The sequence below is a fragment of the Ursus maritimus genome, unplaced genomic scaffold, assembly GCF_017311325.1.
Source record: "Ursus maritimus isolate PB19 unplaced genomic scaffold, ASM1731132v1 scaffold_33, whole genome shotgun sequence".
Lineage (NCBI taxonomy): Eukaryota > Metazoa > Chordata > Mammalia > Carnivora > Ursidae > Ursus > Ursus maritimus.
The window spans coordinates 23,575,049-23,602,164 of record NW_024425897.1 but is presented as its reverse complement, the minus strand read 5'-3'; the positions used below and the strand labels follow the sequence as shown (position 1 = coordinate 23,602,164).

General features: G+C 61.0%; 1 protein-coding gene across 2 annotated transcripts; it reads right to left on the bottom strand.

The window, feature by feature from the left end:
* On the bottom strand, positions 1-27,116 carry HIP1R (huntingtin interacting protein 1 related). 2 transcript variants are annotated; one of them, XM_040619987.1, is made up of 32 exons: positions 26,936-27,113; positions 13,834-13,897; positions 13,132-13,274; positions 12,821-12,877; positions 11,477-11,557; positions 11,003-11,079; positions 10,705-10,766; positions 8,782-8,922; positions 8,051-8,108; positions 7,879-7,954; positions 7,574-7,714; positions 7,395-7,456; positions 7,247-7,319; positions 6,978-7,161; positions 6,806-6,894; positions 6,599-6,715; positions 6,419-6,520; positions 5,915-6,109; positions 4,979-5,126; positions 4,742-4,828; positions 4,278-4,385; positions 4,008-4,144; positions 3,656-3,766; positions 3,257-3,315; positions 3,000-3,030; positions 2,854-2,916; positions 2,381-2,481; positions 2,154-2,259; positions 1,926-2,049; positions 1,773-1,834; positions 1,475-1,681; positions 1-1,243 (listed from the first exon to the last, which is right to left on the bottom strand). In XM_040619987.1, exons 1-32 carry the CDS (start codon positions 27,026-27,028, stop codon positions 1,196-1,198), a joined length of 3,207 nt encoding a protein of 1,068 aa, XP_040475921.1. In that variant the 5' UTR covers positions 27,029-27,113; the 3' UTR covers positions 1-1,195. The 2 variants fall into 2 exon arrangements, 1 of the variants encoding a protein (XP_040475921.1); XR_005831770.1 differs by lacking the exons at positions 1-1,243; positions 1,475-1,681 and having other exon boundaries at positions 1,816-1,834; positions 2,367-2,481; positions 26,936-27,116.

The following is a 27,116-nucleotide window of genomic DNA, read 5'->3' as shown; positions in this document are numbered from 1 at the left end:
AACAGTCCAAGTGTGTTTTATTGCCAATCTGACTCTTCAACAAGGAAGTACTACAGGCAAAGCAGAGGGGCTGGTCCCCGTGCTCTTCTCCCGACCGTGGCTGGTACCGGGCCGTCGTGGGGCAGCGACGTTCAAGGGGCCCAAGCTACTGGTCTTTTGCTCGCAACCCCTCCCTAGAGTTGGGGTGGGAGCTCAAGGAACACGTATTCTTGCAAATGCTCTTCCAAGTGGGGCTGGCAGGCCAAGGGTGGAGCTGGGCTGCCACCGGGCTGCCAGGTGGGCCCCCTTCCTGGGGGGCACGAGGCGCCCTCGGCCTGGAGAATGGCAGGCAGGCGTCCTAGTTCCCGGGCCTTTGGTGGCTAAGCTGGGGAGGCCTTCAGGAAGGTGGGCTGGACCGAGTGAGGGGAGGGTGGAGGCAGGGAGGGGCTGGACAATGGGGAACACGCAGAATGGGCCCTCCAGGGCAGAAGCAGCGAGCAGGGGCACGAAAACCAGGAAACAGGGTCACCACAGCTGGGAGAAGAGACTCCAGGAGTGACCGCAGCACAGCACCTGTGCCCCCCAGCTGGGGGCTCTTGCCGCTGCATCTGTCCTGTGTGCACCAGTGCCCGGCCTGCCGCCCCCAGACGAAGGGCACGTTCTCTGTGCTCCCATCACCGATGCCTCAGGGGGAGGCCCAAGGAGCACAAGCAGTACCCCGAGCCTGCTCCAGAGCGGTCTGCTTTGCCTAAGACTAGCCTGGGCCTGTCCCCACGGAATCAGTGCCCCAAGAAGGCTACAAGCAGCCAGCAAGGGCTGGGTGTTCGTTATTATCTCAGACCTCGAGTTCAAAAGGCAGGGGAGGTCCTGCCCAAAACCCCTCTCCAGGGGCCCTGTTTCCCAGGGTGAACCCAAACTCATGAAGGAAAGCTCTAACTCAGAAGATCACGAATGTTCCATAGATTTCCTGAAGACCCGTGGCTCAGGCCCGCTAGGTTCTGATCTCTCGCGAGTGCCCACTGCAGATCGACTCACGTCCAGGAGAACCGCCCTGATCTCTCATCCTTTGGGTTCAGCCAGGGCTGGGGGCCGCGGGGACACTGAACCTGGCCCTGGGGCAGGGGTCTGCACCCCTTGGAGGCTGCTGACCCAAGCTGGGACAGCCACACAAGGCCCAGGCCTGTCCGCTAGCCTCCCCACCCGACCCTTCAGGAGTCTAGTAGTTCACGAGTTGAGCTGGGTAGACGCCATCCTTTTTGTCGAGCTGCAGGAGGCAAAGGCAAGGGGTTCAGTGGACATGGCCAGGCCCCCAGACACGCTACCTCCCCTTGGCCCCCTGCATCTTTCCCTTGAGCCAGCCTCCCAGCCTCCCTTCTCCCCTTGCCTACAATCCTCCCCATGTCGCTGGGGCAGCATTTCTGCTCCTGCCAGTCAGGGGTTCCTGACTCTCCCAAGGCCCTGGGCCCCTCCCTGCCCCAGTGTTGACACCGGGCACCTGGTGGTCCTGCCGGGGGGCCACACTGGGCTTCTGGGCCAGGGGTGGCTTCTTGGAGGCCCCACTGCGGGCGGCAGCACTGGGTCGGCCGGGATCCTCCTCGCTGGGCGTCCCCACGGCCCCGGCCAGCACGTAGTGCTGCTTCCGCAGCTCCCCCAGCCGCATGCGCTCGGCCTCCAGCGTCTTCTCCAGCTCCAGGACGCGGACCTGCAGCCCCGCATGCCCGCTCAGGGTGGCCTCATGACCTGTGCCGCCCGCCCGCCCACGGCTCAGCCCCCGAACACGAGCAGGTGCTCACCTGCGTCTCCATCTCCTGCTTCTTCAGCTTGATGAGAGACAGGCCCGAGAAGTCCATGGTGTCTGTGGCCAGAGCGGGGCAGGGGCGGGGGGTGAGCGTCTGTGCGCCTGTGCGCCTGCCCCCGCCCCAGCTGCCACCAGGGCCCACACTCACCTCTTTCTTCGATCTGCTCCTGGCCCGACTTGGTGGAGGCCACCACGCTGGCGGCCATCTCGTTGACGGTGCGGGAGCACTCCTGCAGGCGGCTCAGGTGGGGGCTGTGCTTGTCCGCTTTCACCTGGGGGAGGGTGGGGGCAGGTCAGGCTCAGCCCCCCGCACGTGGGCTTCCTGCCCACGGGGACATACCGGTCACAGCCAAGTTGAGGCTGAGGCCAGACTCACCTTGGAGGCTGCCACGAGCTGGGCCGTGCTGGCCGCGATCTCGTGGGAGCAGACGATGAGCTCCTCGTACTTGCCCGTGTGCAGCACCACCCTGTCCGCCGACTCCCTGCAGACAGAGCCGGGCGGGGCCTGGGTCTCCAACCCTGTGGACACCAGGCCACGGCCACACTCCCTCCCCAGAGCCCGAGCACCACACGCCCTGCTGCCCCCCACCTGGGGCGACATACACCAGCTGCGTGGCTCCCCAGCCCACGGCCTTGGAGGCGGAGATGAGGCCTTCCGTCCACCTCGAGTTCTTGGCGTAAAATTCCTGCTGCGTGGCTGCCCCCTAGTGGCAAGAGGAGGGCAGGGCGGGGGAACCAGTCAGTGAGGTCACCAGTGGCAAAGATCCCCACAGGGCCCTTCTGCCTTCACCTCTGCCACAACGGGACATCCGGGGCAGGGGCGGGGATGCAGGTGTGAATCCTGGGCACGCTGTGTGCATTCTGGGAAGGGAGGGTCTCATCACTGCACAGGTCAGGTAGCTCCTGCCCACAGGAGCCCTGAGGTCTGCCAAAGCCAGGGGGTTGTGGTCTGGGATGAAGAGGCCCCAGAGGTCACGGCCCTTTCAGGAATCTGGCCGTGGGTGTGCCTGACAGGGAAGGGTCCCACCTGGCCCAGCCAGGGATGCCCGGTCAGACCAGTGGGTGGCCCCACTCACCCTGCCGCTCTCCACAATTTCCTTCTGCAGGCTGGTGGATGTTGTCACCAAGAGCCGGATGGCCTGCCAAGACCAGAACACAGGTCATTCTTGGGCTGGCTTTCCCAGGAACACAGTGAGGCCTGGGGTCCTGGCCAGCCACTCACCTTCATCAGGTCTGTGCAAGAATTGAGGATCCTGAGGGGAGGAGTGGAAAAGAGAGAGAGAAGAATGTTCAGTGTGGCCCCAGGGACCGTGACCTCTGGTGAACGAGGACGGGGCCAGACATGGGTGCTCAGCAGGGTGGGCCCACAGGGGGCGGGGGAGAGGGTGCCTGCTTGGTCCTAGGCCCTTCTGGAGAGCTAAGCAGGCAGAACAGCACACCCTGGAATCTGGGGGCGGGGGTGGCATGAGTGGGGCTCACCTTTCATTCACCTCCAGCTTCACCCCAGAGCTGGCATGGCGGGCCTGGTTCATCATGTCCTACACCAATGACAACTGTGAGCAGGCTGGGAGGAGGGCAGTGCGGGAGGCAGGGGGGTGCAGTGCTGGACCAGCCCCCTCCCCCAAAAGAGCCACTGAGCCAGGGAGGGGGCAAGGGGAGGAGGCCGGAGGGAGACAGGCCAGGGGGTATGGGGTGGGGGGCAGGGTGCAGCTCGGGGCAGAAAAGCCAGGGCCACCTCCCACCCTCCCAGCCGGGAGCTGCAAAGGCCGTCTGCCCCTGCACAGGAGTGAGGGGCGCAGAGGCGGGCAGGGCCTGCATTTACGCCCAGCCTCCAGGGCTCCTGCAGAGCCTGGACGAGCCCCTGCACCCACGCGTCACCTCAATCCTCCGCACAGCGTCTTCGATGGCCGCAGACGTGGCCGCCATCTCCTTGTCCACCATGGCCCCAAGCTCCTCCTGACGCACATCCAGGCTCTTGGGCTTCAGCTCCTGGGGAAGAGGGCACGGAGGAGTCAGAGGGGCGGACACCCCATAGGAGTCTGGGAGAGGCTGGGGCAGCCGCAGGCTGGGTGGTGGGGGCGCTGTCCCCACCCTGTGTCCTCTGCACACGAGCACTGGTTCGGCCCAAACGAAAGGGAGGTGCGGAGAAATTGGGGACCTGAGCCTCAGCCCGGTGTCGTCACCCCTCCGGACCCCAGCCCATGCTCAGTGCCACGGCTGCAGCCCTCACCTGGCCCAGCTGCAGGACGCCCTGCAGGGGGACCCGCACCAGGCCGGGCTGGGCCTGGTGCACAGTCCCCTGCTCCTGCAGCTGCCCCATGAGCTCCAGAGCGCGGGCCCCACACTCCCTGCAGGTGTCGATCAGGCCTGGGGAGAGAGGTCTGTCAGCGGGCTGCCCCGGGAAGCCCCGGGAGCAGCCCCCACCGTGGGTCTGACGCCAGGACCCGTGACCCTGGGTCCACCATGGGCGCCATGTGAGTCAAGCCCGGGGCCCACTTACGGTCCGCAGGGTCAGTCGGGGCCAGGTGGGAGGTGGCGCTGCCATTGACAATGGTGTCCGCAGCCAGGTAGGAGAACTGCGTCAGAGCTGCCACCAGCGCGGACGCATCTGTGTGGGAAAGAGCAACAGAACCCTAACGCCACTGCTACGGAGCAAGGCCTGGACGGGGGCCTACAGCGGGCTGCCCGGTTCTTCTGACCCAAAGCCCAACGGGCACCCGGGCCCCTGTTGATGGATGAGAAGAGGCAGGCTTGGAGGAGCCAAGGTTAAGTGGCTAGATGGCAGCCACGTCTGAGTGACCCCAGGCTCACAGAGCAGGCAGGACTGGGCTCCTGGTAGGTGTGGTGTGGGGCACAGCTCTGGGAAACCCCAGTGGCAGAGGGCAGCCACGGCCAGCAGATGGGGTACCCCGGGCCGGCGGCCTCTGCCCTGCCTGCCTCTGTCCCCCCTGCCGCCACGCTTACCTGACCTGGAGACCAGGTACTGGGCGTGGCCCTTCTCCAGGGCACTCATGGCGTCCAGGGCGGCCTGGGCCCTGCTCACCAGGTAGTCTGCAAGCAGGGGAGAAGCGGTGAGGGGCGGAGCCTGCCTGGGGCCCCGTCGCCCTGCCGCCCCCTCTCTCAGGGTGGGCCAAGCACCCTACCAGGCCAGGGAGGAAAGGAAAGGCCCAAACAGCCCGCGTGCCCACACCGCGGCCTCACCTGGGGAGCTGGTGCAGCGCAGGTGCAGGGGGTCGTCGAGCTTGGCCACGGCGTCCTGCAGGATGCGCTCGGCCTCGGCCGCAGTGCCCCGCAGCACCGCAAACTGCTCGTCCAGGAGCCTCTGCCGCAGCTCGCGCTCCCGAGACTCCTGGTGCAAGAGGGGAGAGCCGACAGGCAGCTTAGAGACCCTGCTCCCGCCTGCGACCCGCACGGGGCAGGGAGGCCCGAGAAGAGCCGCCGCTCCGCCCCAGGGCCTGGGCCGTTCCTTTGGGAGGGGACGGACAGCTCAGCAATAGACAGACACCCCAGTTAAAAAGCAGGCAAAGGATCTGAACAAACCTTTCTCCCGAGAGACACAAAAGGCAACGAACACAGAAGATATTCAACATCGTTAACCCTTAGGGAGACGCAAGACAAAACCACCACGAGCCGCCACCGCACACCCCCCGGGGTGGCTAAAATTAAAACCACAGACAGCGACACGTGCCGCCAAGGACGCAGAGAAACCGAAAACTGCACATACTCCCGGCGGGAAGGGAAAGCAGCACAGCCGTTCGGTTCCCGGCGGCATCACCCGCAGCCAAAATGCAGAAACAAGCCAAATACGCATCAACGGATGACGGACAGAATGCGGTCCGTCCACACGGCGGGTATGACTGCGCCGTGACACATGGACGAACCTTGCTAACATAGCTCAGGCCCATCTACGTGCAGTGGCCGGAATGGGTCATTCCAGAGACGGGGCGGGGAGGGCAAGCCAGAGGCGGGTGGGGATTAACTGCTTAAGGGCAAGGAGTTTCCTTTCCGAGTGTTCTGGAAGTACGGGGTGGACGCACGACCGTGTGGCCACACAGACCCACCCCCTCCCCCCCTGGGTGGGCCGGCTAGGGGCATGTGAGGGGTCTCGGGCCAGCTGTTCCTGGCGGGAGCCGTTACCTTGTCCGCCAGCTGCCCCCGCAGCTCAGCCGTCTCCTGGGAGCTGCGCTGCTGCTCGAGGCTCAGCGCCGCGTCCTTCTCCCGCACGAGGCCCTGGGCCGCCAGGAGCTCGGCCTCTCGCTGCTGCACCGCGCTGCTCAGCGCGGCCTTCTCGGCGCTCAGCGTGTCCAGCCTCGAGCTCAGCTGCGAGCCGCTCTGCGAACACCCGCACGTGAGCCGGGCTTCGGGGGGCCTCACCCGCCCCCGTCCCCGCTCACACGCAGACCACGCCCGAGAGCCACATTCTCGTTCTCCCCTCCGACGGAGAACTTCCTGACGCCCAGGGTCGGTCTCCTGCATTCCGCGCCCCCCCGCCTGTGGTGGGTCAGAGCTGCACCCCACGACTGCCAAGGGCCCCTCTGAACCAGCCTAGTGGCATCTGGACAGGGCCCCCCTCACCGGAAGGAGGACCCTAACCCCCGCCCGCTGGCTCCCGCGAGGCCACCCCACCAGCAGCCACCACACCTGCTCCGTGCGGCTCAGGGCCTCCCGCGCGCGCACGAGCTCTCCAGCCTTGGCCTCTAGCTCCTTCCTGAGCTGCTCCAGCAGGTCACTCTGCTCCTCCAACTGGGACAGGACAGCGTGTCACGGGGGGGGCGGCGGGCAGGGGCAAGGGGGCGGGGCCCCGGGCGCCCACGGACGCACCTTCATCTCCGACTCGCGCTTCACTTGCTCCATCTGGAAGGCCAGCTGCTCCTTCACCCGCGCCACCTCCTCCTGGCTCTGCTGCGTCACCGTCAGCTGCTTGGCCGTGTCCGCGTTCTGCACGGGCAGGGGACACACTCCTGCTCCAGCAGCGCCGGGGCGCACGCAGCCCTGACCGTGACCAGCCTCGCCCGCGCCCCCACCTACCTTCCTGAGCAGCTCGGCGTGCGTGCCGATGAGCTCGCTGTGCTTCTCCTTGAGCTTGTGGTAGCGCGCCTCGATGGTGCTGGCCTTCTCTGCAGGGGACAGCAGAGGCGCTGGTCCCCAGCCGCCCCGCTCCCACCGGCCACCCCCCGCCCGCCGGGCGCCGCTCACGCACTCTCGGCCTCCTCGCGCAGGCCCTGGTTGCGCTCGCCTTCCCGCTGGGCGGCCCGCAGCTGGGCCAGCTCGTGGCGGAGCTGCTCGTTGTCCACCAGCGCCTTCTGCTTCTGCTTCCGCTGCTCCTCCAGCTCGGCCTCCAGCGTGTTCACCTGGCCCTTCAGCTGCGACACGTAGCGCTGGGCCTGCACAGCAGAGGGACGGCATCGTGGGGGCCCCGCCCGCCTGGGGGGCTGGGGGTGGGCCACACAGCTGGCCCCGCACCCTCACCTCCAGCCTGATCTTCTCCAGCTCCGCACGGAGCGTCTCCACCTCTCTCTTCAGGGTCTCGATCTGCATGTCCCTGGGGACAGACGGCCTTTGAGTTCGGTCCTGACCACTGCCCAGCCCCCACCGTAGGCAGCACCTGGGTCCTCACCTATCATCCTTCAAGGAGCCATTGGGGGGTCCAAACGTCTGCTCGAAGAGGTCAGCCACCACCTGCCACACAAACACAGTGACCCACTGCCACCCCGCCGGGGCGCTCCAGGCCAGGGGAGGGTGGGGGCAGAAGGAGGCCCAGTTGCCCGACACCCGAAGGGAAGGGGAGGACCTCACCACTGGCTCCCCAGCCGGGGGCCCCGTGCTGATCTCAATGAGATTCTCCGGCTCCTCGTCCTCGGGGGCCTCCTCGGGGATCACCACCACTGGCTTGATGTGTTCGGCCAGTGCCGAGGCCCGCAAGAAGTTGGGAGGTCCCTGGGGGATATGGGGGGACCATGTGCAGGAGCTGCTTGTGGCATCTGGAGGAAGCCCCCCTCAGTTGTCCCCAGAGCACAGTAGCCCCCCCCCCCCCCCAGGTACCCAGGGTCCTCCAAGTGCCCAGAGAGGGAACAAGGCTGCAGCCAGGGGGACGACGGTACCTCGGGCAGCCGGGGGATCTGGATGAGCCGCTTGAAGTAGAGCATGTCCGAGGCTCTGCGGAAGAAGTTTCTGAGGCTGCGGGGCAGATGAGGGGAGGTCACGGGGGAGCCAGCCCAGCCAGGCAGCCCCGGCTCACAAGGCCCCAGAGCATCCTCTGTGCCCGGATCGTACCTGTGAAACTGCTCGTGGAACCGGTCCCTGTGGCCTTGCAGGGTGTCCGCCGGGAGACCTGAGGACGGGGGGTTTGATGGCACTTCCTCTCTGGCCCCTGCTCTGTGGCAAAGACTTAACATCCCTCCTTCCCGTACCCACCCTGTTCCGCCACCTTCTAGAAACTGTCAGAGAGGAGAATGAGGGGAGGCCCTTTGGGGGTTCACCTCTCCACTTTGAGCGAGAGGGAAGGGGCGCATGAAAGCCGGCGTCCTGACCACCGCAAACCTAACCCGGGCTTGCCTGCGGACGGGCTGCGAAGTCGCTTCTGCACTCGAGCCCGGGCGGAGAGGTTCACACCCCCCCGGCCAGCGGTTCTGAGTGGGATGTGGGGACCGAAGCCGCCTCAGAGGGTCCACCAGGGCCAAACCCCTTGTGAACACGAAGGAGGGACATGGGCCCCTTCGGACCTGCTGCACAGATGCCCGCGGCCGCCTCCGAGGCCGGGCCTTTCGGAGAAGCGCAAACACGGAAACCTACGTCCCTCTTCCCGCTAATTCTCTGTGCTGGAGAACAGCGACTTTCCATCACAACTATGCTGTTCTGTTCATGGGTAATGAATTTATTATGGCTGCATCGAACTACTCAGTACTTCTAACGTGCTCGATTTTCTTCTCCGCTGCAGTAAACGTTATCCGCCGCCCGAAAGCAGCCCTGTGGCTCCGGCTGAACCGCGGGGGGCGGGGACTCACAGGCGTGCAGCTTGAACAGCAGCTTCACGGTGTAGTGGTAGAGGTGGCTGCAGTCCTGAATGACCTGGATGAGGGGCGCCAGGCGGCACTGGCCCGAGGACATCTGGGACACAGCAATGGCCGTGTTGAGCTGCCGGAAAACTGCCAACAGAGGTGGAGGGACGAGCGTGCGTGTGGGGAGCCGCGCAGCCTCGGGGACAGCCACGGTGAGAAGGGCGGCGGGGTGCGGGCTCCACACCCCCCTCTCGGGGCATCGTCACAACCACGTCGGGAGGCGCGGCTGGGGTCCCGGCCGTGCCAGTCCCAGCCGGGCAGGACGACTCTGCCCCGGGTCCTTGGGCACCAACACGCTCTTAAGGGCTAGGACAGGAGCCCCCGGTGTTGTGGCTGCCCCAGACGGAGCCCCAGAGCCCCCACCAACTACGGCGACAGCAGGGTCCAGCAAGAACCACACAGTTCGGCGTGACCAGTGTTTCCGACAGCATCCACACAGTGCGCCCCAGCCGAGGGGCTTGGGGGACAGGGAGACTCAGAGGGTCACGTACCCATGGGCCTCAAGCTCACCCTAAGTCTCAGGGAAAGAAGGGGGCTCAAGGCTGTGCAGCCAAGTGCCCCATCTTACGGCTGTGGAGAGAGCAGTCAGCCACATGGCAGCCAGCTCAGGACTCAGCTCTGCAAACCCCAAGTGACCCCCAAACCTCACTTGCACTCGGGGTCAATACCCCCTGTCCCGGACAATCAAGCCTTCATCACAGTGGCCGAGTGGGAGGGAAAGGGACAAACATGAGGCTGCCCCCACCGTGCTCGGCCTCTTTGCCAGGGCAGAGAGAGAAACGACAATGGGCAGACCACACGCCAGGGTGGCCCACACACGCCACAGACGGCAGGACACCGTTCCAGAACGCCGGGCCCCAAGCCCTGGGGTCCTACGCTCACCTGGCCTAGGGTGGGACCATTTGCAAACCTCCACAGTGACACAAGAATGCCCGGGAGGGAAGGGTTGAGGAGGAAAACCAGCTAAGGACAGTCCTTCACCTTTCTAAACCTTAACATGTCACATCAAGTACGTGTTCCCATAAAAACGGAAACACATATATTTTGGGTTTTATACAAGGCAAAGCCATCCATTTCTCCACTGAGGGGCATTCGGGATGGTTCCCTGTTAAAACGGCATGGCAGGGAATGCCCTGGCACCCTTTCCCTGGGGAGACGCCGGCCTGTGGACTACTAGGGTGCCCCTTCTTTGTGCTTCACCGAGATGTCAGTGTCCCCAGGGGTGGGGGTTTTCTCTACCTTCCCTCATGGGGATGGCCATGAGAGGCACGGCTCATCTCTGCCAGTCACGGGCTGGCAGCCATGCTCCCCGGTGGGACCGGGGCTCCCCTGGGTGCAGCTCTGAGTCCAGACCCACCTCTAAGTCCCGATTTTCCCTTAAAAAGGCATTTGCTACTCCTTCTCCTACAAAGAGCCCTGAGTCACCCAACAGGCCGTCCTAAAGCTGCCGCCCCTGCAGCCCTGAGAAGGGGAGCCCCCTGAGATTTCCTGTCCAGCAGCGGCCAGGTCCCTGGGCTGGGAAGTCCGACATGACTCACTGGCCTTTTACAGCAGGAAACAGGCAAGAGGACCCAAACCGGCTCTCTGCTGGGGGGGCTCTGCAGATGCCCGAGGCCAGGGGGAGCCTGGCTCAGGAACCTGAGGCGACACCATGCCCTGAATTCACCCCTGGGGCCTGGCACTCTGCAGGGGCAGTGACTGACTCTCCCCATGTCTTAGGGGCTCCTGGGGGCCCCGTTACCCACACTGGCAGGGGCACGGACACCCAGGGGTGTGGTTAGCTGGTGGGGCTAACTTCTCATCTGGCTGTGGGCCCTGAGGAATCACACTGGACTCGGGTGGGCTGGGCCTCCTCCTTGGTTAGCTTACCTGATTCAGAAAGCCTGAGCTCGCAATCCATGTAATCAAACATCTCCACGGTGAGCTGGAAGCTACGGAGGGGAAGGCGGGGGGCTGAGCAGAGGAGCGGGGGATTCACCCCATGAGACCCCCCCCCCCCACGGTGGGAAGAGGGAGCACAGCTCATCTGCACGGCTCTGCAGAGGGCAGCCATCCTGCAGCCAAAGGCGCTCCATTCCAAAGAAACCCCAGCCCTCAGATTCAGCCTCAGCTCCCGGAGGCAGGGACCCCCCAGCCACTGAGGAGTGCCCACCCGTGTAGGGCTCACATGTTGTTGACGTCGGTCCCAGCTGTCTTCTCTAGCACCTCATCTGTCACCTCCAGGCCCGCGGGAAACTGGGGGTGCTACAAAGAGGACACCCCCACTCAGCTGAGGCCCATGCTGGCCCAGCCCAGAGCCGTTTCTGGCTTCCGAGGACAGGAGATGAGGCCAGAGAGGTACCCATCTGCCCTGGGCACTGGCTGAGGGGGGCTGTGGGTGACTGGGGAGACCAGGAGAGGAAGGAGGGGATGTCCAGCCAGGGCAGGAGACTGCCCAGAGCCAAGGGCAAGGCTGAGACCACCTCCAGCATCGGTGGGAAATGCCCCAAGGTGCGCGGACTCTTAAGGCGCCCTGGGCACCCCATGTTTCCCCTCAGGTCAAGATCGGGACACAGGGATCCCACCGCCCTGCTTCCCAGGACATCTCCGAGATGAAAGCCCAGGGTCCCTCCCTCCAGCCCCACAACTCCGAGGAAACTACCTTGAGGTGGAAGGAGATTTTGGTCAGCAAGAGTTTGGTGTAAACATTCACGAGCTGCCCGTAGCGGTCATGCAGATGTCCCTGCGGAGGGAGGAGCCCAGAGTGAGGGTCTGCTGCCCCAGGAACGTGCCCACAAACCCTACAGGACCTGGACATGCTTTGGGGCAAGCGAGAACATGGACGCGGGAAGGCGCAGGACGCCAGCTGGGTGTCCTCCCTTCACCCGCCACACGGACGGAAACGCACGCACGAAGACTGCTCCGCCCGCCAAAGGCGGCCAACGCGTCCCTCCAAAGGACCTCCGCCAACCCTCCTCTTTGTCTCCAGCTCTTTAATTTTTTAAAATCTTACGCCTAGTCCTTGCCAAACAGACTCTTGTTGAGAAGAGGGCTCTCTGTCCAGGGCAGCAGGCCAGCTCTGAGCTGGGACACTTCATTAAAATGCTGGTGGCAGCCAGGGAGGCACATTCTGCCGGGGGCATGTACACACCCTCCCAGCTGCCTCCCCGTCACCTCCCCACACCGTGTCCCCTGCGGTCACACCAGCTGGGCCCGTGTCTGCAAACGGCACCTCGGGCACTGTTTTCTTTACTTCAAGGGACATCGTGGGCCTCCCTCTGGCCAGTCCTCGGAGGCCACCCTGCCCCCAGCCCAGCCCACAAAGCCCCAGCAGTTCTCCCAGAGGACAAATAAGGCCAGAGGCCCTCCCCCAACCCCCAAATTCCCTGAGGGTCTTGAAGTCGATCTAGAATACAAGCTCTTGGGGCTCTCAAGCTTCAGTGTGGATAAGAATCTTCTGGGGAGTTTTTTGAACCCAGTTTCCAATCCTGAGATTCTAAAGCAGCCTGTCTTCTGGAGGGGAGTGGGGGAGGCGAGGCGTCTGTACCCCTCACACTGGCTGTAACCCGCCAATCGGACACCCAGACTCGGGCGTCGCCACATTTCCCAACCCCTGGGGACCGCGGGACTGGTAAGTGCCACATTTCCCAACCCCTGGGGACCGCGGGACTGGTAAGTGCCACATTTCCCAACCCCTGGGGACCGCGGGACTGGTAAGTGCCGGGAGCTGGAGGGCCCGTTAGTTACGTGAAGCCTCCCCTACGAGGCCTTAAAAGCAAGGCCCACACTTCACTTACGGACGCTCAACTGCCCCCACTGTCGCCCCAGATAGCGTCGTAACTTCTGCTCTGAGGGAAAGGAGGGAGCAGACGCCCATCTGCGGGGAGCGCCCATTCGCTCGACCCCACATGCAGGGGACGGAACCCCGAGCAGGACTGAGGCTGGACTTCCTGGACGGCACCCCGGGCAAGGTGCTCAGGCCACCGTGCTCGCTCCCTGCACCTACCCACAGATCTCCGATCTCCCGAATGTTGCTCCGATGGCGCTGGCAGTCATGCAGCACCTGCGGCACGAGGCGGGACAAGGGAGAAGGATAAAGCCACCAGCCCTGCATGGGCGGGGTCCCAACCGGCACTCCCCATGCTGGCTGGCATGCAGAGAGAGGGGAGGGGCGGGCAGCAGGCACAAGTGAGGACCACCTCTCGTTTCAAAGGGACGCTGATCTGCCTCCCCGGGGTGCCGGCCTGTGCAGGCAGCAGCGGACGGAGGGCCCAGGAGAGCTGCCCTGCTCAGTACCGGCGGACAGCATCTACTCACATTCGGGTGTCCGTCTCGGAGCACCTTGTGCAGGACATGGCAGAACTTCCAGCTGAGGATGGAGCTACTGGGAAGCGGCAGACCAATGGCGTAGGACCAGAAGGTGAAGGCCCCCTTCTCGTGGTGAGTGCCCAGAATGATTCCTACCAGGGTCAAGGTCAAGTGCGGGAGGCAGAGACTCAAATGTGGGGAAGGCTGGGGGGCTCCCGTGAGTGCAGCTCGATGATGCAGGGGGAAGGCCGGGGGGCTCAGCAAGTACAGCTGAGTGATGCAGGGGGAAGGCTGGCCCCTCACCCACGGTCTCTCAGCACCTTCTCCCAACATCCCTCCCCCCGCCATGTCTGCCAGAGTTCACCCAAAGCTACAGTTTTCTGCCAAGGTCAAGAAAACAAGCAAGGTCAAGCCTCAGGAATTTAACCGGGCCCCACAGCCTAAGATGATAAATGGGGTCGCCCAGATGGGATTCCAGAATCTGAAAGGAGCAGAGCAAGGCCACCTCCTCAGGCCTCGGTCTCCACCAGGGCAGACCTGAAGCTCTGGTGGCCGGCCACCTGCAGTGCCCCTGGCAACCCCATTCACTTCCCACCAAGTCCACGGTCAGAGACCATGCAGGGCAGACCCACGTACTCCTCACACTCTCCTCTCCTCCCCGCCCCGAGGGACCCAGAGGGACAACGGCCGGCTACGGGCAGGGAAGGATACGCCGGGCATGCTTCTCCTTCACGGGAGCCTCCTGGGTGTTGATGGCTTTGCTGATGCTGATGGCCTGCGAGGGACAGAGGAGGCAGAGTTCAGAGACCCACAAGGAGGACTTCCCCAGAAGGCACACAGACACATTCTTCCAGCCACTCAAGGGCAGGTGTAAAGATACAGAGGAAAAGGCAATTCTCTCAACCTAAGCAAACCAGAGCTCTGAAGATTTTTTTTAAATTTATTTAATACTAATGGCCAATTTCACTTATCAAAAGAAACTCTAATCCAAAAAAAATGAGCATGAGCAGGGGGAGGGGCAGAGGGAGAGCCCAACACGGAGCTCGATCCCAGGACCCTGGGATCATGACCTGAGCCTAAGGCAGACGCTTAACCGACTGAGCCACCCAGGCGCCCCGAAGACTTTTCTTTCACTTGATATGTGCAGCTCGAACAGAGCCAACAGCCGATGCCAAAAAACCACTGGGAGCATTCGGGGGGCTGGGAAGAAAGGATGGCAGCTGGCTGGCAGCTGCAGGCCCCCTGCATGTGTTTAGCTCACCCTGAGAGGTGAGGCCCCCCCAGGCCCCAGGGTAGCGGCCAGTCGCAACAACATGGTATCCTCCATCCCATCCCTCCTGAGCCCTCGTGACAGTCCATGAAGACACGGGTCACCCTCCCATGTTACTGTGGGGCAAGGTCACACAGCCACCCCACGGAGAACCAGGGCAAACCCAGGTCCTGTGGCCCGTCTGCCACGCAGGCCACCTCTCTCCTGGGTGGGGACTCAGCGCCCACCCTCCCTGAAGCAGATGGCGACGGCGGCCCTACTGGGGGTGGCGGGATGTGGGGGGGATCCACCCACCATACTCACTGCTACCACTTGGGCCCTGAGCAAGCAGCCAACTCCTCCGTGGCAGAGGTCCTCACCCACCTCCACCTGCTGGGGTCCTGTCTCCTCCCCCTCAGCTCGGTGCCTGTGCAGTCGTGGCGTCCTGGATGGGGCTGCTCCCTCAGCAGAGGCCCCCTGCACTTACTGCCATTACTCACCCCGGAACTGCAGCCGGCCCCGGGCTAACCCGTGGATGTGGCTTATTTCTCCACCTGTGCACAAGCTGACAGGCCTCTGGGCACCTGCCTGGCCCTGAGCCATCAGTGTGTGTGGATGGAGGCGAGCTGCCCAGGCCGCTGGTGGGAGGGATGGCAGGTCCTTGGCGAATGCAGACACAACTCTAGCCCAGCCCATACTCCTGTCGCCTCCTGTCTCCCACGGGTCCCTCACCAGGGCGCACGCCGGCTTGCCCCAGGCCGTGCTAGGACCTTCAACGGGCTGGGGGTGCCCCGTACTACTTCCCTGCAGCCCAGGAGCTGAGCCTGCAGGTCAGTGCCTTGTCAACAGGATGCACTTGTCTGGTGGCCTGACTCGGGCAGGAGTGGGAAGGGGACGGGGCGGAGGGAGCCCCAAGGGGCAGCCCTGACGCTTGCTTTCCTCTTAGCGTGGAGGCCACCGTGCTACCCGCCTCTGGCATCCATACAGCGTGACTGCCCAGCCCAGCAAGGAGGCAATGTCACTCACAGACTCTAGCTCTACTACGAATGGACTCTGGGCCTGCTTGGCAAGGCTGGGAGACTTCCTCCGTCAGTACGAAAGCAGACCCACGGGAGTGAAGACAGTCCTCTCTGAGCAGACACGCAGCTTCGGAACCCGGCCCAGCCCACGGTGACCCCATTCGGGGGGATACAGGAGTACTGCGGCTGCAGCATACCCCACAGCGGGCCCCGCCATCCAGACAGAGTCCCAGACAGGCTCTGGCTTCTCTTACTCCCGAAGCCTCGGCGAGCCAGACCCGGGAGACTCCCCTGGCCATCTGTTCGCCAACCCTTTGCCAGCACAGCCTCCCTGAGGCCTCAGCACCCGCCTTTGTTCAAGAAGCCTCACTGAGCAGCCGCTGGGAGAGCGGCGGAGCCCAGACCTTACTTCTCCCCGCCCCACATAATGACCACGCCCCGCCCAGGCAGAACTCCGTCCACAACAGTGGTGGTGACAATGACGATCTCCTGGGTGGTTACCCCGTGCCAGGCACAGGGAACACACCTCCAGCAACAGCCCTAGGAAGTAGCCACGAGCCCACTTTCCTGATGAGAAAACTGAGGTACAGAGAGGTTAGGTGTCCCGTCTGTGCAGCTCCTAAGGGCCGAGCCAGGTCTAGCGGACTCCGCGGTGTCTCAGTGAGTCTGTGCTCCAGGCACGGCCCTCCCCTGCAGGCACAGAGCTGGGAGGGGCAGGCAGAGGGGCCGTGCCTCCCCCAGCAGCAAGCAGCTGCCAGGAGTCCTGTCTCTGGGGGTGTGTAACTCCATCCCCCAGCTGCCCTGACACCTGAGCAGGCTCTTCTGATGACTGCCACCTGGTCCAGCCTGATCCGGAAGATTCCGGGCAAGAGCAGAGCCCAAGCTACACGTGCAGAACAGGCCCAAGAGGAGGCTGTGGCTGCAGAGATGCGACCCGAAGTCCGAGCGGGATTTTCTCCTGACCTAGTCCTGCTGCAGACCCCAGCAAGGGGCTTCCATTATTAACTGCTCTCCCTCCTGGAGGCCAGCCCTTCCTCCTCCTGGGGCCTGGCTGGAGAGCAGAAGCAGAGACACGCCCTGAAGGAATGGGCTGGCTAGGGCCCAGCAAGGGAGGGGAGCCTGGGGAAGGCGCCTTTTCCTCTGAGCAGGGAGGAGGCCGCAAACAGCTAGGGCAGCAGGAGCCAGGAGTGCAGGGCCGAGCTGAAGGGGGGCCCCTGGGTGAGGCCGCCCCCTCCCAGCCTTCCCTACAGGTCACTAAGCACAGCCTCTACTTCATCATGGGTCCAAATGTAGACAGAGCACCCGCTCATTGCGGGACACTGGACCCCTCCCCACCACGCCTTCTGGGTCTCGCTCCCCTTGCTGCCACCCTAATGCAGTCTGCCCTGATTAATGCTTCCCCGGGTACTCAGCGACTCGCCCCCCCCAACCCCCCCCCGCCCCCGACCACGGGGTTTTTCCTGTTCAGTTATCCATCCTTCCCCAAATGTCAGTGCCATGAGGGAGTGCTTCTGCCTCTCTGGTGGGTGCTGTTCCCCCAGCCCCTAAATGGTGCCTGGAGCATGGAGGGGGGCTCCGGGGCCCCAGTGGGTCCACGGCAGGCATCAGGCTCCTCCTCTCCAACCTCCCGCCCCGCCCTCCCTGGCTGCCTGCTCCCCGTGCTCCCTCCCGGGGCGGGAACACGGCCCCGTTGTGTGCAGGGCAGCAGATGTGCGGGTGGGGAAGCCTCACAAGGAGGCACAGTGCGCACACAGAGGGAGTCTGTGCACACTTCACAGGGCCTTGCTTTTCCTACCAGGCACAGCAGCCAAGCCTCGTCCCAGGAGGGGATGTCAGGCCCCGGGGATGGCTTAGTCTGTCCTGAGTGGGCTGCCAGGGTGGGGAGAGCGTCGGGGTTCTTCTCCGCGGTGCTGGCATGAACCTGTGCTGGGCGACACAGCCCAGCATCTAGAGTTTATGGTCTCGAGGCGACTCCGATGGTCGGCAACACGGGTACTGGCCACACTGCACAGTGTCCTCACAACAGGCCGACAGATGGCTCAGCGGGGGGAACCGTAGGATAAGGGGGAGTCAGAGGGGAGCCCGGCACCATCATGAGGGTGCTCTCCAGCCTGCTGGACTGAAAAAAGGCGCCTTTCTGCCCTGGGACAGCCCCTCAGGCCTGAACTACCCCAGCAGCTCTGACAACAGCCCATTTAATCCGCCGGCTGGCAGATCAACCGCCCCGGAGAGAAGCTGCTCTAAGTGGAATGGATTGATAAGGGGCCTCAGTGTCTGGGTGGAAAACCCAGAGCTGGAGAGAAGGATCCTGGGTGGGAGGAAGGACAGGTGGCAACCAATCTGGGACTCGTCTGCTTATCGGACTCCCAGGGAAGACCTTCCAGTGGTCGGGATGGGGGGCCAGGAAGCGGCTCCCCCACTGCAGGACAGCAGGGCGAGAATAATGGGGAGTTCCAGGGCAGTGGTGAGACCCCAGAAATGCCCAGGGGGACATCGATGGGAGCTGGAGGGCTGCAGAGATGGGTTTCTTAGACAGGCAAGCGTGGGACAGTCAACAGTTTCACGGGCATTCAGGTCACTGCTGCCCCTTCTGTGCCGGAAAAAGCCAACAAGGCCATACCCCAGGCCCTGGGCAGCCGCCGCGCCCACCTCCAGGAGTCAGCACTTTGTGCCTGGGTGGGGAGCAGCCTGGCCCTCTGGAGGGCAGAGGGGGGTACAGCGCTGGGGGTGGCTGGAGGCCAAGGGATGGAAAGGCTCCAGCAGGCTCTGGAGACATCATCGGAATCGGCCAGACTGGGAAGCTTCTGCCACAACAGCAAACTAGGCTCAATAATCTTGTAATAAAGGATTTGTATCAAGTTCAGCCATATGTCAAGCAGTGTGCTGAGCACTTCACCACTATTGGCTCATTTAATCTCCGAAGTCTCCCTAGGAGGAGGCAGATGAGGAAATCGAGGCTCACGGAAGGTAATCACTTGCCCAAGGTCATAATGATGAAATGTTGACCAAGTGCTTGCTCCCTGCCAGGCACTGCTCTAAGCGCTTTGCATATTGACTCGACCCTCCCCCACCGACAAGGACAGGGAAGCTGCAGGACTGGGCCAGGCTGCCTGGCTCTGGACTCGGTCCTCGCAGCCGCCACCAGGTCCCGGAGGAGGGAGGCTGGGCTAAGGGAGCGGTGCGTCAGAAGACATCCTTCTTTGCCCCCCTCACAGGAACCCAGCACCCCCAGGGCCACTACCGCTCAGGGAGGACCTGGCCCGACTCCAAGTCAGGAAGCACATTCTGGATCAGGGATTTGTTCAGACCTCGGGTAATAACAGCATCAGCACGACACCACGAAGATCACGGGCCTCCGCGGCTCCCCATTCCTGTGAGCAAGGACATCGACTCTGGGCTCTGACCTTCATCTCCGCTTACCCTGGCTCCCTCCCAGGGCAGCTTCTGTCCCGCAGCCAGGACGAGCAAAGCCCGAGGAGACAATCCAAGGACCAAGCTGGACGGAGCCACCAATGGCACTAGTTCCCAGAGAACCGACTGGCAGGGACGCACACCAGAAGGCATCCCAGCAGGTGCTGATGCGGGAAAGAGGAGACCCGGGAGGCAGCCAGGCCCAGGCTGGAGCAACAGCAGGTGGTACCCAAGAGGCTGATTCCAGAAGCAGGGCCTCGGGGTGCAGAGCGGGTAAGGGAAGCCAGATGACCAAGCCCAGAAGTTGCGATCAGCGGCTGCTCCCAGCAATGCAGTCCCTGTCCCATCGGCTGTGGGCCTTCAGAGGGCAAAGGGGGCCCTGGCAAGTTTGGGAAGAGCCACACAGTCAGGGAGGACCGCGGTGGGGGAGGAAACGGTCATGGAGGAGAGAGCAAGAGTGTGGGCATCTCACGGAGCCATTGCTCCTTGGCCCAACGCTCACCAATACCCGTTACGCTGTTGTGGAAACCCACAGCCCTTGGCAAGGCGCTAAGTGGCTGGAGAGGACGCAGCCCTGGCTGCCCTCTGGGAGACTGACATTCGAAAGACCCCTCCACCAAGAGACCCTGCGCCTGGGGACAAAGACAGGTCTTCCGACCGGTCCCATCAGTGATGCCACAGCACCCCAGCCTGCAGACACCAGTCCCTCATCCCGAATCACTGGGGACCTTCGCTTCAGAAATTTCCCCGTTCCAGACCGAGGCTTCCCCATGTGGGAAACAGGAATGAAAAACCCCTGGGTCCTCTAGAATGCAAGCATGCATGAGGCGTGTCCAGAACACCTCGCTTGGTTCCAGCCGCACATTCCTCCCTCTTCTTCTGCACAGGGCAAGTCAGGTCCCACCTTCAGGCCTGGCGCATCTCCCATCACCCAGCTCTGAACTGAAATGCTCCTTCCCGGAGGGTCTTCTTCCCCAACCAGCCTCCTGGGCGGAGAGCATCCTCTGTTTACCTCCCCCAGGACGTTTATGACCCGAAACCATCTTGTTTACCACTTATTCTCGGCTTCTACCTCTGACCCCCAAACAGATGTCCACGGTACAAGAGACCCTGTGAGTCTTTCACTCCCTGCTGAATCTCCAGTCCCCAAACCCGTGCCTGGCAGTCAATAAATCTTTATTGGATGAGTCAGGGTGAACACTTGAAGGAACAAAAGCTCTTTCACATATACATTCTGGTTAAATTCAAGGCAGTGAGTGTCTTTTTTCCAGCTAATAATTTAACCACTAGTTACATAGTAAAAGCAACTATAAAACATTTTCTATGCTGGAAATCAATCCCGAAATGAATCAGACTTAAGCCTCCTTGTGCCGTTATCACGACACTTAACAGAGGCACTCGACAGGGACAAAAATGTCCTTCAAAGAGCCGAGGGTCGGGCGGTAGAGATGTGGGTTAGTCTGCTTTAGCATTTCCAAAGCGATGTGTGAAGGACAGAGAGACCTCATTCAAAAGCGTTTGCCATCCCAAAAGCCACCACTCAAAGTAAACACAGGATATCTGTAGCTTAGGCGCTGGGATGTGGTCACATGCAAAGTGGGGAGGCGCCCCGCAGCTTGGTGATTCGGGAAGTCAGTGGAGCAGTGCTGGTCCTGCACCCACTCCTTCAACGGGGCATCTCTCCCCATTCATATGCCCCAGTCTCCACTCAGTCTGAGCCCCGTGATCATCCTGTTTATGAAACTGGAGGGCCTTGTCGACGCCTACCCCTCCTGCGGGGCCAGCAGGAGCCACGGAAGGATCAGCTAACACGTGGCAGCCTGACCCAAGGCCACTTCTGCTCAGAGCTCTGCAGGTGACACATGAAGAGGAAGATGACGCAGTCCCGCCTCCACAGGCTGCTTCTGAATGGACACGGAGCCAGCCAGGGCGGTTTTGTTCCTCGGCCCTGGTGATATCACTCCACAGACCTGTCTGTCCCACAAGCCAGGGGGCTGAGTCACCCCTGGCAGGCCGACCTATTGCAGTTTGAGGATTGTGTTTATTTCAACAAGAGAAAAAAACAATCCTGCCTGGACTGAACTGCTCTCCATGGGCTCAGGCTTCCCTGCAGTGGGTACGGGGGGCGGGGGGGGTGCGGGACACTCTTAGGCCTCACCAGGTACCAGGTCAAAGAAGGGAGACCCGCTGGCCCCAAGGCGTCCACACAGTGTGTCCCCTGAGCCATGTGCTCCGACGGGCTAGGACATGAGGAGCCAACAAGACCCTGCTGGAGGATCTTGGGGTTCAGGGAGTAGGACTTCGGGGCTCAGCGGGGGGAGCAATGCAATCCCTTCTGCCGTGCGCAAGCTTAGAGCTGCCCACTTCTGCTGGATCGGCTGCCCCGTACAGGGCGACAGGGACACGGTGTGAACGTCATGAGACTAGGGAAGCAGAGCAAGGCTTGGGCTGGGGGGTAAGTGGCTGATGGCTTCACAAACAAGGTGATACCTGAGTCCACCTGGAAATCAAGTGAAGGGAAAGGGCATCGCCAACAGTGCAGCCCGGCCGGCAAAGGCATCTCTGCTCTTTGGGCCAAGTATCTCAGGTTAGCAGCCTGGGTTTCCCTGAGCCTCAGCCAAACAGGCCTAGACTCCAGAGTTTCCACTGTGAGCTGTGGGAAGGAGCAGAGGAACGCCCAGTGGGGTTTCATTCACAAATGGGCCCAGCCTGGGGCTGGCTGGGACGCTGGGCTGGGGGAGAGGGGGGAGGAACTAACCTGCTGGCTTCCCCCAACCTCCCTGGGGCATCTCTGGCAGCAGGGGCCTGCAGTCCCGGAGAAGGGGGAGTGGTTCTAGAGCAAGAGCTCCTGCAGGCTCCTCCTCCCAGGAAGGGGCTGTTCCCCCACTTTCCTGCATCCCCCACCCCTGCTGATCTGCTTCTCTTCCAAAAAGCCCTCCCTCCCCCTTTATAGACATCTAAACTAGGGGCACAGGGACAGAATCCATCAGGGACAGGATTTCGATTTCTTTCAGTCCAGCCTCCTTTTCCGTACACAACTGAACAGCTAACACCCAGCGTTTCCTCCGCGCCAGGCAGTCCCGCAAATCCTCCCAGCCCCTCGGTGACGTGCGCACGATCACCTCCACTGTGCAGAGGAGTCTGGCTCTGACCCGCTCTGCCACAGCACCCGTCCCCCTCACCCGTGTCCCACCTGCTTCATGGAGATGGAACTCCTGGAGAGGACAAGAGTGGTCTTTACCTTCCTGTGGCACAGCCCAAAGCACCAGACAAGCCATGCAATAGACGGTCCTCAGGAACGTGTCACAAGGGCGAGGGTACGACGCCAGCAGGAAGGGCAGGACAGGCAGTCCCATCCCCACCCCAGCCTGGACCAGCGGGTCACCTGACACCCAGGGAGCAGAGGGAGATTCTGGGGGATTCTGGCAGCCTGGGGAGTCAGGAAGTCAGCTGCCTGCCTGGCATCACCAAGTGCAGGGCGTCTTGCGCCTTGGTGGGAAAGAGCAGTGCCCACGGCGGGAAGGGCGCAGCTCACCGCCCAGGACCCAGCCAGCTGACTCGGACCTCGGCAAGGGAGCGGCCCACGGGCAGCTTTGGGCGGGGGCAGCATCCTAGGGAGGTTGGGAGCCTGGTTTCCCCTTTGCAGAAAGCCTTGGCTCACCTGTTCTTCAGCCATTCGACCTGTGGGTACCAGGTGCCGGGTACTGTGCCTGCATGTGGGGACCTCATGCGCCCCCCCACCCACGACTGTGGGGGAGGGAACCCGGCTGGGGGCGTTCTGGCTGCCCACCACATGGTTTCACTCTCTTCCCAAACTCGGAGGCCAGGGAAAAATTTTTTTGGTAAATACTTAAATGAGGCCCAGAAAGGGGTTAGGGACTCGGAGTGTTAGACCACCACAGTGTTTATAAGGAATAATGAAGACACAAAGGTGGGCGTAAGTCCAGTCAGAGGAGACTCCAGGGAGGGGTGATGGGCACACGCGGGCAGGGAAGTCAGGGCAGAAGGTCAGGAGTCGGAAGGAATACTGCTCACTTGGGAAAGCTCTCAAACCCAAACTCAAGGTCCCAAACACACGTTGGTGTCCTGTGGGCTGCCTTCAAGGAGACTCTAAAGAATTCCCGGCCAGGGGACTTAAACAACAAAAACGAAAACAATCCAGGCAGAATCGCTCCTAATCGCCAGCACCCTCACACGGCCATCTTAAGGACACTCCCCAGGTGATTCTCACACCGCCTGGCCATGTGTGGCTCCTGAGCACCTGCAGGGTGTGACCCAAACAGGCGAGCTTTGTCAAACACACAACAGATACCGAAGAACAGGAGAAGAATGTAAAAGATCCCATTCCTAATTTCTACAGCGATTACATATTGAGATGGTTACATTTTGGATACCCTGGGTTCCATAAAATACACAAGATGAATTCCACCTGTTTACTTTGCCATGTGGCTACAAGGAAATCTAAAATTACAGAGCAACACGCTGGAACATGAGCCAGTGGCTGACAAGTCCTGAATGTCAAAAAAAAAAAGTTACTCTTTGCAAGATTTCGATTCCCCGGAGAGTGCTGAGGGGGTGGGTCACTGACCCGGAAAACTGGACCTATGAACTGTTTTCTCCCTGCTGTGCCCTCCTCACCCCTGCACGGTGTCCTCCCCAGTGGAAAACCCCTAACACCTGGGGAGTCTCTCCTCTCCGTTTAGCACCCACCCACTGGGCTTGGCTCACTGGGCAGGGTGGCCCCTCTCTCTCCCGGCCTGAAAAGCAGCTTTTGGGCTCCCTTTCTCTATCTTGCAGAGGAAACACAGCTGAAGCAGCACAAACACTCCTAGATAAGGAAAAAGCAAGTCTGACGTTCAGCATTTCCACGACTCCTATCTGCTGAGTCCTCTCCCATAATATGCCTCAAAGATGGGTCTCCGCTCTAGTGGAAGTTCTGAAATAGTTCTCAAATGGTAAAGCTTTGGCGGGGGCGCCGGAAAGGAGACCGACAGCGGGCTAGCTGCAGAGCCCCGGACCATGCATTCTGCATTCTGTTATTAGCAGCCTAGGACCGCTCTAACAACGCGCCACAAACCGAGCGCCTTCAAACAACACGCGTCTTGATCACCTTACAGTTCCGGAGGTCAGAAGTCCAAGACAGGTCTTCTGGAGTTAGAATCGAGGTGCGAGCAGGGCTGCATTTCTTTCCAGAGGCTCTAGGGACATCTCCATTCCTTGCCTTCTCCAACGTCTATGGGATGCCCACCTTCCTTAGCAAGGCGCCCCTTCTTCCACCTCAAAGTCAGCAACGGCCAGCTCCTTCTTGCAGACCCTCCTCTGACCTCCTCGCCTGCGTCCCTCGCCCACATTTAAAGGCCCTGGGAATATACTGGGCCCACCTGGCAAACCCAGGAGAACCAGCCTATTTTAAGGTCAGCCGAATGGCTTTTTCTTACCGAGTACGAGAACGTATTCACAGGTTCCAGGAATTAGGATGGGGCCATCTTTGAGGGCCAGCCTATCACAGTGTTTCTCTATACCTCCAAACAGCCATAGGGGGCAGGTGGAATTAATCTCTATTTTTATAGATGAGTAAACAGATTACGGAGTTAAGCAACTTGCCCAGGGGCAGAGGCTGGCAGCACTCAGGTCCACCGGCCTGTAAAGGCTTCCCACGATACACCATCTTTTTTTTTTTTTTTAACAGCATGGGCAGTTTCGGGTTCAAAACACAGACACACTGTATTCTACCGTATCCCGTATTCAGAATGTTACAACGAAAAGCCAATGCTATTGTGTCATCTCCGTTTTGAAAAGGAACGGTTTTATCACCAAAAGGACTAAAGTCGTGGGGAAGAATAGACCAACTTTCCGGACGCTCCCTCTGGGATTATACACACACACCATGCAACAATCACAAGGACCAGCTACACAAAGGAAGTGTGACTGCTGTCCCTTAACTGACTAGGGTAGCGAATGAACCTTTGCAAAACGGGGTGTGGCCTGCCAAGAAAGCTAATGTGGAAGCATTTTTCCTGCTCTGTATCTAAGAGCCCAAGGAGAAAGGCGAGGCTGGCGATGCCAATGACAGATTCTAAGCAAGCCAAAGTGCTCCCCCGCAACACAGGGCACGGTGGTCAACGTGAAGACAGAAGCAGTGTATTCTAAAGGGAAGGTGGGTCCGTGAATTGGACGTGCTATTTTCTATCCACAAGGAGATATGTAAGTAGCAACCTCAGCTCCCTGGCTCCTTCCCAACGGGGCTTCGCTAGCAGCTCACTAGATATTTCTGGGAGCGAGCTAATTAAATATTAACGATGCGCAAAATCTTTATCCTCCATCCCTCAATAAGTCACTCCGAAGACAAGCAAACCTAGACGCTGAACCCAAACTCCATCTATCCAGGAAAAAAAGGCGGGGGGTCAGGAAAGGGGAAATCCTCTGAGATTCACCCGTTACAAAGTTATTCATTATTAAGTAACCCTCTCAGCCCCTAAGAAAAACCCAACCAGACAAAACAAAACAAAACAAAAAAAAACCACCACCACCTGCTTGTTTACCAAACCAACCACTAAAATGTATGGATCTAGATCAGAGATTTTCTCTTTCACATTAAAGAAGGTTGCCCTTGATTTATAATAACTTAAAGAGTAAGATTAGTGAAACTAGCCCTTTAAATTTCATCTCTATGTGGCGATCAGACCTCTTTATACCTCCTCAAAAGCACAGGGGGAAAAATCTAAAAATCAGTGAATAAAGCTTCTGACAACACCCAGATTCTCTCTGCCAATTAAATTTTCCTCTCCAACCTTCCACAAACTCCTGCCACAATTAATTATGTATTAATGCCTTTAAATTAAATGCCACATTTGTTTTGATGATGGGCTATCTGGGCTGAAAATGGGCTAGATGAGGAGGATCACAAGAATAAATTAATAATTTTCAGGTGGGTTGGTTCCAGCCCTTGGCTTTCCTAAAGCCTTGGTGTCCCAAAATTTCATTATCGTTTTCAATGCTAATGGTAAGCACAAAGGTTAGAAGGGCCCCTTGAGTTTTCCTTATTTCAAAATGAAAGCTGTTGTAGCCGGCGAGGAGATAACTTAATTTGAAAGCAACCGCGGAAGTCACTGCTATGGGCAGGGTCAGGTGGGAAGGAACTTGCTAGAGCAAGCAGCCACAAATGTCACCATACGGCTTCAGACAGGGGCAGGAGGGGTCCTTTCGGCTTCCTTTATTTCTAAAGTAAGATTTTTCTGCTATTTCAGTCTTGGTTGACTTACTCTGGCAAATAAACAAGGGCGCTCTGCCCTCCCCCAGGCATAAGCACACCTCAGTATTTGTAAAAGAAAAAGGAACAGAAAACCAGAGACACAGCAGCCAAGGCGTTCTGTGCTCTCAGCGGGAACACATGTACCAATACCCAGCCTCGCCATTGCTGAACTTTGCAAATAACCTTCCCAGGATAGGCGCGTGGGAAGTGCAGGAAGGGAGCCCTAGGAAGTTTCTGTCAGGCGCCCGTATTTAATAAGGGGGTGTGAACCTATTTATATGTGGGCCAGCGCTCAGGCAAACAAGTCTGGCTACCTACGTGAAACTTTTCGCCCAGCATATAATAAGATATTGTGCGGGCCTGGAAAACAGCTCAGGCGAAGAGGAAACTGGGAGTTTCCTTCAAGGAAACGCTCTGCTTCCCCGAGGTGGGAGCATTTTCACACGGCCTGGAAGAAGGTGGCAGGAGCTGGTCCGCTGGAGCCGGGGAGCGGCGGCACGGCCAGGGCAGAGAAATCCAGGCAGGCCCCGCCGGGAGGCGCACCTAGGCCCGCGCACACCTGACCCCACCTGGCTCACCGCCGCATCCTCCCCCGCCCCGCACCTGGGTCGCCGCCACCTCGCTCCCAAGCCACTTGCCTCCCCCCACCCCCCGGCACCAGACCTCAGTTCCCCGGCGGCCTCTCTCGGCCGCGTCGCCCGCGCGCGCTTCCGGTTCACCTGCGCGCGGGGCGGCTCGGGGGGCGGAGGCCCGGGCGCAAGGTGGCCGGGGGTGGCCCGAGCCCGGGAGCTGCGGAGGCGCGCGCCGGCCAGGCCCCGAGGGGCGCGTGCTAGGGGACCGGGGAGAGGGCGCCCCCCGCCCGCCCGCGGCCCCGCCGCTCGCCTGGGTCTTGTCGAACTGCTCGCGCTCGGCCTCCAGGCTGTGGCCCGGCCTGCGGCTCAGCACCCGAGCCGGCACGCTCTTGATGCTGTTCATCCTGCCGCCGCCGCCGCCGCCGCAGCTCGCGCTCCCCGCCCGGCTCCGCGCGACTGAGCGTCACGGCGGTCCGCCCCAGCCTAGGCAC

Bases quoted from the DNA above. Each gene is read 5' to 3' on its own strand.
- HIP1R (XM_040619987.1), bottom strand. From the start codon at position 27,028: ATGAACAGCATCAAGAGCGTGCCGGCTCGGGTGCTGAGCCGCAGGCCG. The intron at 11,558-12,820 runs GTAGGTGCAGGG...CTCCCTCCGCAG, and splicing joins GGGAGATCGGAGATCTGTGG to GGACATCTGCATGACCGCTA. The intron at 8,109-8,781 runs GTGAGTCCCCGC...CCCCGTCCTCAG, and splicing joins GCTGTTCAAGCTGCACGCCT to GTCTCCCGGCGGACACCCTG.